The 14196-nt window shown below is 41.1% G+C and overlaps 1 protein-coding gene across 2 annotated transcripts in view; it reads right to left on the bottom strand.

Annotated features, from left to right (window-relative positions):
- Positions 1-3864: 3864 nt before the first annotated feature.
- Positions 3865-14196, bottom strand: part of cald1a (caldesmon 1a) — a 67676-nt gene continuing 57344 nt past the window's right edge. Inside the window, exons 10-16 of one of the 2 annotated variants that reach the window (XM_085376136.1) lie at positions 13411-13454; positions 13121-13196; positions 11545-11685; positions 11271-11366; positions 9740-9814; positions 8208-8237; positions 3865-5455 (exon numbers count right to left, since the gene is read on the bottom strand). In XM_085376136.1, the coding sequence (XP_085232262.1) occupies positions 5375-5455; positions 8208-8237; positions 9740-9814; positions 11271-11366; positions 11545-11685; positions 13121-13196; positions 13411-13454 (543 nt within the window). In that variant the 3' untranslated portion in view covers positions 3865-5374. Of the gene's footprint in view, positions 5456-8207; positions 8245-9739; positions 9815-11270; positions 11367-11544; positions 11686-13120; positions 13197-13410; positions 13455-14196 lie in introns of both variants that reach the window. The other variant, XM_085376135.1, reaches the window with a different exon arrangement.

Here is a 14196-nt window from a genome sequence, read left to right as displayed (position 1 = left end):
CTTAGAAATCAATTTTCTTGTCATGATCTGTACTACTCAGGCTGAGTGGCTGCTGTTCTGAATTTCGATTTCTAAAGTCTTAGAGGGCAACCTTGATACAGCCATGAGGATGTCATGAAGGTTAAGCTAGACTTGTAACAAAAAGATTGTGTTACAAAATTGTAGCGTGGGGTTTGAAAGAAGTGTGTGTTCACCTAACGCATGAGTGGACTACTGTTTTGAAGGCTGACGCTTGAGATTTCAGATGTAGCCATCTTGGCACATCTGTCATTCACTGTAATATTAAAAAAAATGTATTCAGAATAGAAACAAAAGCCAAAAGCTGGGTAAGGTAGAGGGGTGGATCTGATTCTAGTGATGAAGCCCATTAATTCACTAAGAAAACAGTGAATTAACTGACTTCTATTTGGAACCACAAAAGTTCCCCCTCAATGGCCATTAGAATAAATGCAAGTCTAAGGCACTTCTGCATTGTTTTTACATTTTATACCTGGAAATTATACATGGTTTAAAATCTAAATTCATATTTGAATTGTTTAAAAACTGATCATTAAATTGCCTCTTTTATTGTGTTACACCAAAGTTTTGAAGTATTTAATGTATTATGGCATTTTCATGGAAGCAGTAAGAATGAACATAATTTTTCACAGAACTGTATCCAGCCCCTGAAAACGTTCTTATTCACAACTTTATAGATAATCAGATCATAGGTCAAGACATCTCAAGCTCCTCTCTTTTAATTTTTCATCGTTTCTTTCACAGGAATAGGATATAGTTTTGTAAATACCTCCCTCTGTAAAAACACAACCTTTATTTTGATAAAGAGCACAAACAAATGTATTTCTGATGTCTTTATCTGTTTCTCGTGGAGGTCCTTCATGAAAGTAATCATTGGTGTATCCCTTTGAAATCAGAGAAAGCTACCTAACATTAAGAAAATGAAATCATACATAGAGTAAAATTCACATAGGAACACGGTCGATCCAGCTTCTGTAACAACACCATCAAAATGTCAGAGTCAAGGTCATGCTGCTCAGAGGAAGGGATTCAATAAGGTTCTTTATATGTAACAGTTACATGTCGGAAATATGGTTGCGCAGAGCACCTCCTGGGGCCGTGTTTTTTTTCCACATGCTTATAAATCACCGAACCGTAAACGCCAATGTCAGTGGGTCAGAATAGAAGGACCGAGGGCGAGGGTCTATTTATAAGAATAACAGAGCAAGCTTTTGAACAGGTGCTGAACAGCTCCTCCAGACAATGGGCTTGGCTCACCTCGCGCATACTCACAGTAAATCAATGAGCTGTGACTCAGGCTATTTTTGCCATTGCAGTTTGGTCAGCTGATTGTTTGGGGAAACATTTTCACAATACCTCTGGGTAGACTCTCTTGCTTTTTAAAGTCATATTTGGTAACAGATATTTGTTCTCATGCACACGTTGAATGGATGATGAAATAAAATTAGCTCCACATCCCCAGTTCCACCCTCGCTCCCACTGCCTGGATGCCGTCCTGACCAGCTGCACATTCAATCTCTGCACGCCATATTTACACCTTCTGTATATGGTTACTGCCCCAAATGTATGCTTCTGTTTAAATTCTGCTACATATGTGCTCAAATTCACACATCGCGGCGCCTGTGGAGGCCCCAGTGTGGTTACTTGTGGCACTAAACTCAGCAGCTGACGTCAAAGGGCCAATGCAAAGGAAGAAAAAGTGAGCGAGACCAAGAAAGGTAGAGAAAGCTGAAATGAAAGAAGGCCATCTGGTTGAAGAATAATACTAACTGGAAACCCAGAAAGAATTCACAATGTATGAGAGCTGTCATGGCCGGGTATTAAATGTGTATTTGCTTTAATGAATGCGGTCAGTCCCCATCTGGCTGAAACTGTGGAACAACAGAGAGTCTGACAGCGGCAAGAATGTTGCGGGTGCTGGTTTCAGCATTAGGCAGCATTAAGTTAAAGCCAAAAGCATGCAACCAACTCCAAAGTCTCAGGAGCGAGCTTAGCACCTTCCACAGCGTGATATACACAGTTTGGATTAGAATACAGAAAAAAAAGAAGAAGTCATCATAAAAATGGCCAAGCCAGTTTGATCCATTACATCTCACTACGTATGAGTAACAGGTAATCGTTTGATCATGCTGATGGGTTTTACGTATCTAACTCAGGAGCGCTTTAATTGCAATTATTGGCCTTTTTGACATCATGCACCCTGAGATGATGGCCATGCTCAACTCTTACCTCCTATATATTCCTTGAAGAAAAAATGGGATTAGCCACAAGTACTGGTCTTATTCTTCAGCTGCCAGACAAAGACAAGTTCAATCATCTGCCTCCCAACCCACAGCGCACACTTAATACAGCCCTGTTTGTCATGTGACCACATATCTTTTCTATGACTGGTCAGGATGGTCAGTTCTATTGTTGGAGGCAGACAGATGAGTTATACCTGGACAGACATGCTGCCTTTGAGTGCTCACCGTAATCCGCTACACATGATGGGAGAAATTGGAAATACTTTTCACTTTAGAGTCATTTTAAAGAGGGCTGTCAGAACGTCATGGTTTTTGTTCCTTTAGAGAAATGACACCACAAAGCTGTGCTCTGCTGGAGTGGAAGTACAATTGCCTTCAAACTTGTACCTTCAATTACACCTCAGCCAAATAATTTCATACAGAAACATGTTTTTGCGATTTTGACCATCGTCAAACTCATTATATTCAACTTTTTCCAAGATTGCCTATTATATATTAATTTTAAGGACAGGATTTCTAGGCATAGCCAGGTGGAGGTGTGTTTCCACTTTGGTGGAGGCCTTATCCAGTGAGCGGCAGTTCTGCTGTAGAAAATGCCTTGAGCAGATACAGGAGATGAGAGGAGAATGACCAGACTTCCCCCAGCTGCTGGGAATTTGGCATAAATAACACAAATCCATGGACCTTTTATTAATACCCTTTCATTCTGAACGCAAACAGGGTCCAACCTAGTACTAGCAAGGTACTAGATTAGGGGTGGGCAACTCCAGGCCTCGAGGGCCAGTGTCCTGCAGGTTTTAGATGTGTCCTTGATCCAACACAGCTGATTCAAATGGCTAAATTACCTCCTCAACATGTCTTGCAGTTCTCTAGAGACCTGGCAATGAACTAATCATCTGATTCAGGTGTATTGACCCAGGGTGATATCTAAAACCTGCAGGACACCGGCCCTCGAGGCCTGGAGTTGCCCACCCCTTTACCAGATCGATCCTTTTGTAGCGAGTACTAGCAAAGCATGGGTCCATCCAGTGGTGGTGGTGTCATGGTGTGAGGGTATTTTCTTGGGCTGTTTCATGCCAATTTAATTCAATTACATTTTATTTATGTAGTGCCAAATCACAACAGTTGAGGCTGTTTATATTGTAAAGACCCTAAAATAATAGAGATAAAAACCCCAACAATCAGATTACCTCCTGTGAGGAAGTACTTGGCAAGAGTGGGGAGGAAGAAATTATATTATATATGGTTATAACACCAGATATTGTTGCTGACCATATCTGTGCCTTTATGACCAATTTAGTACCAATTCTCTGATGGCTGCTTCCAGCAGGACATTGCACCATGTCACAAAGCTCACATCATCTCAAACTGGTTTCTTGAACATAATAATGAGTTCACTGTACTCAAATGTCCTCCACTGTGTTCAGTTCTCAACCCAGTGGAGCACCTTTAGGATGTGGTGGAACAAGAGATTCAGAATACAAGAAACAAAGGCAGTTGTGAAGGCAAATGGCAGTCCAGCCTGGTACTACTATAGAGAAGCATCTGGTGAGTGTATTAAGTGAAGGTGTGAAAGGAAACTCAACAATGTGGAATACCTCAATGTATTTATTGCTGTTGTTGAGTCAAGGTTACAATGTTCAACACATTCCTCCGCTTGGAAACTGCCTGCTTGTATGACATTTGGAGAGAGACTACAGATAATGTATTCTGCATAGGCTTAGCGCTACACAAGGAACAAGTGTCTGGTTAAACATGGAAATTTAAAAAGTGGACACAAGGCTGTAGAAAACAAAACAAAACACAACATTATGAAACCATTACATTAAAAAAAATACAAAAACGTCACATTTTATCATGCTTAAAAATATTTTGGTCCAGCTCCCCTGCTCTTTTCAGGAGCCATGGAATGTGATTGTCAGATTGTTGAGCAGTAACACCGATCAATTTAATGCCCTGACAAACAGTTCATATTCTTATAAGCTTGTGCTGCGCGAAAACGTGAAAAATCACAAGTCAAAATCATGCTGAGCTGCTAGGAGGCTTTAAAGTACTGTACCTCGGCTGTCCTAAATGCTGTCATTGCAATCATAAGGCCAGAAGTTTTAGATAGTGGTAAATATCCTTGTTACTATGACCTTGCTATATTTTTAGGCACCCTGATTTTACTTTGTATGCCCTCAATATGAAAAGTATTGCTGAGCATAAGAGTGTGCATAGAGGCAAAAAAGAAGTTAAAGGCAGATTAAAAAAACATGTCCTACATCATAAAACTTTAAGGCAGCAAAGGCACCACGTGCAACTGCTTTTAAGAGGAATGTCTGAAGATGTTTTAAAGTGTTCGAAAGCTAGAAAGAACTCAAACCCCCCCCCAAAAAACATTAAAACATAAATTAAAAAAAACAAATGACATGAAAGGACAATAAATGTCAAAGTGGCCTTCTGAATATCCAACACTCCTGTCACCTTCAAAATCAACTGCCTGTTGGTGAATGAATAAAAAAAGCAAAAAATACCTTTTGTTATAAGTATACAGATGTTATATATGATACAGTATGATAGGTCATAGTCAAAACATCACATGTGCTAGCATATATTACTCAGACCATTGCTGCACTATTGGTAAGACAATAAAAGTGAAATAAGCTAAACTCTAGAAGTGCTTATATTTCTATCCTGAACAGGTGAACGTTGAATAATATAGCATTGTGTGAAGCTTTTGCTTTAAATATAAATAAAAAAAGAGAGAGATGGAAAATATTCTGAGGGAGAGAAGTGATATCGCCCATCTCTTTGGAATGTGGAAACTTTTGAACTCATCCACTCAGCACGGAGTACGAGACATAAATCTTAATTCTATTAGTTTTATTGTCTTCCTGGCAGGATTTTATAAAGTAATTAGTGATTTTAAATGTCCAAATTTCACAGCATTTTGTTGTTATCATACTTTATTTTTTTTAATTTTTTAGAAAGCAGAAATTATTGTGCAAAGGCACTATACGTGGTAAGCCTATAACAATATGCTGATGCTGTTTCGGTACAGTGCTCGGACAGTGTCTGTCCTGTCCCTGCGTGCTCTTGGGGGTCCCTCCTGGGGGTGTGGCATTTGGTTCTTAAGGAAAAGTCAAAGAAGATTCTTGGATTGTCGTGGTCCCCAGCTTTAGTGGCTCCTTCAAGACATTAGTGTCCCATACCTATCGAAAGACACAAAAACGAGTACATCAGTGGCCTGACTCCAAGTCCATATTCCCACACAGGTCTGTGTTAAACCAAGCAGTGAGGTGTTTAAATTTGGCTCCACAGAAGTCTGAGTTTATTGGACTTGTTTCGACTTCAAAACAAGGAGTCAAAATAGTTTTGCTAATTTTCCATATGGTACTGTGGAAAAGTCTTGACTCACCACTCGTCTTTATATTTTGATTACAAGGAGCAAGACTTTGGTGAAATATTGTTGGTTTTGAGCAAGAGTTCTTCAAGTTTCCCGAAGGTCTTTTATATTTTTTAAAAGACCACCCCTTGTAACAGAGAAATTAACTTTTTTGTTTGTTAAGCTACCTAACGCTGACCTATGAATCATTTAAGTTAAATGGAATAACAGACAGCTTAGCAAAGAACCAATTTTAAAGAGTAAGTCGTGCCCTTAAGAAACAGGAAACAATCCAAGCAAAGACCTAACGCAGGATCTGAAAGATGGCCTTTCTTTGAATCCATCTACTGATCACTAATATCAGAAATGCTCCCAGTGGAAAGAAGTCATGTCAAGTCATGACACAGAGGTACTTCAAATTACATGAGAACTGGTGTCAAAATCAGTGGCAAGTGAACCTATGGAGCGATGATTACAAATTATATTTTTGGTTCAAGTCGTCATCAAAATATATATGAACAGCAGTGAGTACACACACATCTGTAATGATTTGGGGAATGCATTTCAGCCAGTGGTGTTGGGGTCTTGTCAAAATTGAGGGAATTATGAATGCAGCAAAATACCTTCCATCATGCAACAGAACGAGGAAAGTGTCTGATTGGCAACAGCTTCTTTTTTCACTGTGACAATGATGCCAAACACACTCTCAGTCCACTACAAACATATCGGGATAGAAAAACACACACCAGAAAACTATCAGTCATGGATTGTCCTCCCCAGAGCCCAGATCTCAACATTACTGACACAATGTGGGATTGTCCTGACAGAAAACGATGCAAAAGGCAGTAAACATCCAGAGAAGAGCTTTGAATGTCCCCTCAACAAGCCTGGAGAATTACTCCTTAAGAGATGACAAAAACTAAGAGTACAGATTGTGTTGAAGAATAATGGTGACTTTCACACTCATGAGGATTGTACACAATCTGTTTTTGCCTTATATGCTGTACTTCAATGTTTCAATAAAACACTGCACCTATTTTCCATTTTTCTATCAAACTATAAAGAAATGAGGAGTGGCTTGAGATTTTTGCATAGTATTGTATTTCTAGGAACATGATTGTTATCGTACTAATTTTCAATTCAACTTTTCATTTAACACCATCATCAGGTCAAAACGTTCAGTTTCTCCAGTTAACCACCAAATTATTGCAGATGTTTTTTTCTCTCAGCCCAGCAATCATGCTAACAGGTTTACTGACACGACTGTTTGGCTCAAAGCATTGTTGTTTTTAAGCACTTAGTAAGTACTTATTTTTGTTCCCTGTTTCATAGTTCAATCCAACATCTAAAACAAGCCACATAATAATATTAACAGAGGTCCTAATGCCATTCAAGACCCTTGGTTACTTCTGATTTATTAAAAAAGTCGAATACAAGCAATTCTTTTGAATATTTCTGCATTGTTGAAGGACAGCAGATAAGTTGTGCACCCTGATTCATAAACTGCTACACTCAGTAAGCATTGAATTCTACCTATTTTCAAGTGTCTACATAATTTTGGAAACTCTCCAAGCATGTGGAGAGCGGGTGGGCTGTAAACTTCCACGCTGTCCACTCTGGTGTCAGATGTCTGTACGGTGTGACAGCCAACTCTTAGTAAGAAATAAAAAATAAATAAATAAATAAATAAATTAAAAAAAAGAAGAAACAAATCCTTTCTCATCCTCTGAGTCAGACTGCTATGGTGTGCTAATCTCGAACATACCAGTTATTAATGTGACAAACCGGCTTGGCAGGAATGCTGCTTGTAACGCTGCCCGGATCTAAGCAACAGACGTGGACGTGTGCAAGAGTGGAAAAGCTGAAAGGTCTGAGTGGTGTCAAGAAGGCTGTTGAGAGCATTCATAAAGGTGAAATTGGTTATGTGTGCGCGTGTGTGTGTGCTCTGAACAAACACCGCATTACGCTGACATGTGTGGAATCTCTCAAGGCCAAAAGCTCTCTTCTGCCTGAGGAGGAGGAGGCTGTGCTCGGATCTGATTTTAAAATAGCAAACAATGTATGGGTAAGTGGCATCCTAAAGCAGCAGCCAAACAAAAGGCCAAACCGCAAACCGAAATACTGCACGGCTGCCTGTGGGAGGACCAGTTATGCGCTTTGGAACACACGGTGTTGTGTAAGTCAAAGCGCAGGTGAGGTCATGCCTCTAATCCCGACAAAAATTAAAATGCTTAAGTGCTTAGACATGTGTCCAAACAAACACAAGTGGAAAAGTTTGCTGCTGGGGGAGTCAAGCGAACACGTGAATTTCTGTCGCTCCTCGCTTGTTACAAGAAGCTCCTGCCTGTACACAATGAGATAATCGATGTCCTTGTCCTTTAGTCGATTGTCTAACTTCATTTCCACATTTCCACCTCAACTAAAGGATTAAGTGTGTACCCCTGTGGATTGAGGAAATCCCCCAGTCTTTTCAATTACACAAATGAAGAAAGCAGACAAAGTGGCCCAGCTCAGAATGAGCCAGTGAAGTTGAACTCTTCAGAGCGGCCGCACGCATGCCTGTGCGTGGAAAAACTCACCATTAGCAACTGATTTGGTCTCCCCTCTGCCTGCCACCTGGAAAACACGAAGACAAGAAGTTAATGAGCCAGCGAAGATGCAGAAAGACTTCCACTTGCACCTCGCCCACGGATTCTTGCGCCTATCCCACCCGTTTCTGCTGTCTTCCCTGACGTCACAGCATAGCACACTACCTAATGAAAACTCTAACCACCACTTTTCCTGTACAGGGCCCTTTTTTTACATCAGCACAGACCACCGCCTGGTGTCCTCCAGCCCCACTACTCACTTGCAGACCACAGCCTCTGGCCTGCGCTGTAGCTACTGCGGCAACACAAGGCTGCCAGATAAGAAGGAAAAGAGAGTTTGTAGAAAAATGAGTGGTTATGGTGGATATCCAGCCTTTTTCCCCACTTCTGCTAAGCAGAGTTTAAATTTACACACAGACATTCGATAAAACAGATCATTCCCATCAGCTTTTAGTCAAATGTGTTTGAAAATCAGAGGCGATAACAGTGATTCACAGCGGTCGAGCTGCCGCTGCACACCCCAGTGAGGCATCTCTCCTGTAAAGAATGCTGTAAACAGTTCCTCCATTAGGGCAATAAAAAGTAAAGTGAAGCTGAGCTGGCTCGAGAGCGGTGATTTGTGGCCGTCAGAAGGAGCAGCAGTGATGTGATGCAGCCATTTGTGAAAAGTTTAAAGCCTGCAGTTGGACAACGGGCACACTCTTTGTTTTTTTTGTAAATTTACAATGTAAATTTGATGTAATCTTCTGGATTTTGTTGCGTCGGCTTTAATAACCTATGGATGTTAATGGAGGCAACAGTGTAACCTTTCTTTAAACTGACTAAGTCCACTTTGTGTGTGTTATTTTACAACAATTGAAAAGATTTCTATTTCTTTCTAGTTTTTTTCTTTTCTCTTTTTGCAGAAAGTGGCTCAAAGTGTACTGCTCGTCAAAATAAAAGCCTCTAAAAACACTGCGAGTCAAGGAGGCACAAAAAGTGACATACACGTTAGATCACAAATCTCTAACTTTGGACTGAAACTCAAAAATGTCCAACCACAGCCAAAAAAACAAAACAAAACACATACAAAAAAGTCAGTGCAAAGCAGTGTGGGCTCATTCAGTCATAAGCGCTTTGAAAAAAAAAAAGACACAAAAAAGACATAGAATAGTTTCTCTTTTACCTCTCCAGGCTTATTCCAGATTTAACGGTGAGGTCAACTAGCTATCAGAGTTCTTTAAAAACAAAAAAAACACATAAACGTGATTGTTACTCTCAGTAATGCCACACAGGGTCGAAACATCATGAGATTAATCTAATATTTCTACTTCATCTCTTTAACAAAATGTTCTCTTTGATTGACAACGACAGGAAACTGGAGCAAAAAAATATATATGGAGAGCCATCCAAGACCGCAAACTGTTTTGGCAGAGTCAAAACTCCATTCTGGACTTCTTCCAGTACGTGGAGCACTAATCTGGATCTTTTCCTATACAAATCTCACTTCATGTTAAGCAAGTAAATGGGCTGATATTAATGACATCTACCTTGGCCGGAGAGGCGCCTTTGTTTTCCCATAGACTCCTCTTGTTGGTGACGTCAACAGGCTTCAGGTCCTGTCAGGGGGAGAGTCAGAAAGCAAGCGCATTATCAGTGCATGCTCTGCATTTGGAGCTCTGATTGAAAATGTTCATCGTGTGGCAGCAGTGGCGGTGTACCTGAGATGTAGGCAGGATGGAACGAGCGCAGAGAATGACCGATGCGATCAAGCGGAGAGGGGTTTGTGTGGAGGAAAAAGCGCTCACACGATAATCAATAGTCTGAGGCAATCCAAGTAAAACTCGAGAAAGACGTCTTAATGCTGTCACGTTGGACATAAAGTTATGTGCAGTGAAAGTTTCCCCTGCTCTGTTTTAACAATGTTAGCACACAGCATAATGCTCCAGCATGAATATTTGGATAAAGTCACAGCTTTAAATGTTTCTATACACTTGGGAAGGACAGGACAAAAAGCTCAATCATTGTCTGCAAGCAAACACTGCAACGGGTTTAGCATCAAATGCTTGAAAATGATGCCACGTCTACACTGTCCACACGCACTATAGCTGGAAATTACAGCTGCGAGAGCAGCAAGCTCACACACGTCATAATTCATTTTTATTTGAGGCCACCAGGTGGAGTCAGAGAGAGGATACAGCCTGCGTCCAACTGACCTGCTTCACTGCATCGTTTGAAAGTGATCATAAAACATGTCCTACACAGAACATAAGCAGCAGTAAATATGACACAGGCATAAAAAGACAGCGGGACTGGAGCAGGAGAGGGAATGCTGCACATTATTACTAGTCACTCTCACTGTTATGTGGAGGGTCCGCTACATTAAGAGCCGTTCCAAGCCAACTGGTCTAACGTGGGAGCAGCAGCGATGTCGGATAACTGCCCATACACCTGTTTTATTTCACAAGGATGGCCTCAGAGAACCTTCAACAGCACTTCACACTCCCAGCGAAATGGGAGGGTGTAGAGGCCACAGTGGGATTTGGCCTTGGTTGACAGTTAAAGAAAAACCCACCAGCTGTCATTGGATTCTGGGTCAACTTGTTAAATCGTGACTGGTGTACAATTCAGTTCAATTTGATTTATATAACGTGAAGTCATAATAACAGTCATCTCAAGAGTCTGCAATAACAGAGAGAAAACCTCAGCTATCAAAAGACCGCTTATGAGCAAGCACTTGGTGACAGTGGGAAGGAAAAACTCCTTTTTAACAGGATGAAAGCAGGCAGAACCAGGCTCATCGGGGGTGGGTCTCTGACAGAGGCCAGTGGCATCACTCTCTGCCAACCAAGCACCACCCACTTCAAAATAAGAGCCAAGAAAAACAAAATACAAAAGAGAAAAACAAAACAAACTTTGGCAGAAGAATGACTACTTGTGTTTTCCATGACAACTTTATGATATTTAAAAGATGACCCTAACCCTAATGCAGGCCACTACCTTCATGTGCTCTGGTTCTGGATTTTGCTCTGAGGTGAGTGCTAAGTGTACTGTGCTCATACAGCGTTGACCTACCGCTGGCCTTCCTCCTGGTGTCTTGCTGCTCTCTGGGGTTTTATTCAGCCAGTCGTTGATGCGGCCCGCTACGCCTGTCTTTATCACAGCTGCTTCCTGTTTGGACAATGTCAAAGGTCAGCCAAGCCTGGTCATCACTGGCAGCGGGGCAGAGCAGGAAGGACCAGTGAACTGGGCTCTTTCCTGTCTGTCCTTCTCTCGCTCATACACACAGAAAGTTTCAACAACTTTCTAACATCCTGCACCACCTTTACTTTTTTCTTTTTTTTTTTACCTTGAATGTGCTCCCGCCGCTTCCAGGCGAGCTGAACACGTTGCCTTTCTCCCACATGCTCTTGATGTTTCGTATGCTGTCGGTGACCACGGGCAGATCCACGGCTCCGGAGCGAGGGGATCGAGACTCCTTGTTCTCTCTCTGAGGAGACAGAAATCTGGGTTTTAAGCTACGATAAAAGCTCAGGAAAAAAGCATAAATACTAACAACTCAATGCAACGTCTTTGTTATGTTTTGGCTAAGTTGGGGAGTCAAAGTAGAATGTTGTGCTCAGGAGTGGCACTTTTGGATTGATGATAATAATATTTCCAGAATGATAGCCAAAAATAGGCAGTGCAGGCACATTTTAGTCAAGCAAATTAAAACGCTTACGGAATGAAATATTACTTTTTCTGCATAGTTGCTTTTTGACAAATATTGGATATTTGCACTAGAGATGCACAGATCAATCAGTGACTGGTATGTGCAATGTGGGTGGAGCTATGATGATGTTTTGATTGCTTCAACATATCTATTTATGTACAGATAAATTATTGAGCCATAGCACAAACCATTGCTGTGCAATGATGTGTTTTAACTTTGTGATGCTCAGGGTTTGTAAGATTTAGTCAAGTTAAAACTGAGGGTTATCTTCCAATTTACACACAATATAAAAACTTTGTGAGGGTTTGAGCTGTCACTTGAGAAAGCATCGTGCCAAAAACAAAAGAAATCTTGAGAAAAACAATTGCTGATGCTCACAAAGCAAATGCTGGATATAAAAAGTTATCATAGTGTTTCCAAGTGTTGAGGACTGGAGTGAGAAGTATCATCAAGAAATTCAAACAGAGCCACACAGAGCAAGGCTGGCAGAGGTAGGCAGTGAAAGATTTCAAAGACTCTGAAAAGAAAACTAGTGAGAAATGTGTCTAAAGACCCCAGGACAACTGCCAAGACACTAGAGACACAAAAGAATGACTTAACCAAGTTGGGAATTGTGATGTCAAAGAAGACAATCACTAGAACCTCGCACAGGGAATGAACTGTGAGCCTGTAGACCTTCAAACCAGACTGAAGTATCCTAAGGAAAACCTCGAGAATGATTAGGTATACTAGAAGTCCGTCACCTGAGATGAAACTGGAGCTCTTTGGTTATAGAGATTCTGGTTATGTTTGGAGAAAGACGAGAGACGTGCACAACCCAAAGAACACGATCCCCACATTAAAAACACGGTGGTGGGAGTATTATGCTTTGGGGATGCTTCAGTGTGTCTGGAACTGGGAATCTTATCAAGGTGGAAGGACTGAAGAAACAACAACACAAAACACACATCACTCCTCCAGAAGACTAAAGTGAACATTACTGACTGGGCAGCTTAAGGCCCGGACTTGAATCCCATTCAAAAAATCTGTGTCAGAAGACCATCAAATCTGGAGGAGCTTGAGAGATTCGCCAAAGAAGAATGGGCTGGGATTGCACAGGAGACGTACGTGAAACTTGTTGAAAATGACAAACAACTCCATCCATCATCCATCCATCCATCCATCCATCCATCCATCCATCCATCAGTGTTTTCAAAGCTGATGCAGAGCTAACCTGAGCAGCTGAGGTGTACTGCTCCAGCCTGTTGTCTATCTTGGACACCACAGGACAATGAGACGCCTTCATTGTGCTGCTGGGCAAAAGCAAGAAATTAACATACAGTGCATGAAAAATCTAAATGCCCTGAAAATGATATACACATTACATACAGTTTGGGCTTTACGTCCTACACTACAGACCCTCGGGTCTAGCTCTCGATTGTATTGTTCATATTCAGCAAAAACAGGATTGCTTAAAAAGCGTTGTTAGTAGAGGTCAACATGACTAAAAAAGATGACGCTTACCTTTTCTGTGCTGACTTGTTTAGAAACTCGGCTCTCTCCTCAATCTGTAAAGAAAGGTTAGAAATCTGTGAGTTATAAATATTGCATCAGAATTGCTCCGCTGCATGCAGTACATCTCTACCACACTTCAGATATTTATTACAGCATCCCTGCTGCTGATTCAAGTGCATCAATCCTTTTATTACCGTTAATATGAACTCATTTCTAACTTCAACATGTAGACACGCCTAGTTCTAAACAGTCACTAAGCTTTGATGATTAATAACATAAAGGGGATCTGTTAACCTGTGTGCAGCTTCAGATTTTGTTTTTCTTGACTCCACCAAAGACATAGTTCATAATAATCCTCATTTGTTTTAAACTGAGGCTTGCTGTGACACCTAAGGCCATCTCAGCTCGCTTTCCCTCCACTTCAAGCTGACTTCCCTTTGCCTTACCCGGCAAACAGATAATTTGAACAGAAGGTGGGTGGAGCTGCTATGCTTGCAGCCAGAGCTGTGTGCCTGAGACGATCATATTATAGATATCTGTTCTCATTGACAGCTTACAGATCCAAGAATAAAGCAGTGTGAGCCCTGAGCTTCTGCCATACAGGGGTTACTTCTGCTCAATATTTTAAACTTTGACCATGTTTATGAACATCCATCATCGTAAGAGTATATACCACAGACAAGAAATAGGTCCCCTTCATGCACTTAACTTTATTTCCCGCAATCTCTTTGCAGGGTGTGTTTTTAAATAGTAAATATCTCATTATTATTTTCCTTCATACGTAATATAATTTGG

Source organism: Diplotaxodon limnothrissa, linkage group LG17 (genome assembly GCF_057381915.1).
Source record: "Diplotaxodon limnothrissa isolate DT_005_m linkage group LG17, D_limnothrissa_male_GT1.1, whole genome shotgun sequence".
NCBI classification, from domain to species: Eukaryota; Metazoa; Chordata; class Actinopteri; order Cichliformes; family Cichlidae; genus Diplotaxodon; species Diplotaxodon limnothrissa.
This window is presented reverse-complemented; position numbering and strand designations above follow the sequence as displayed.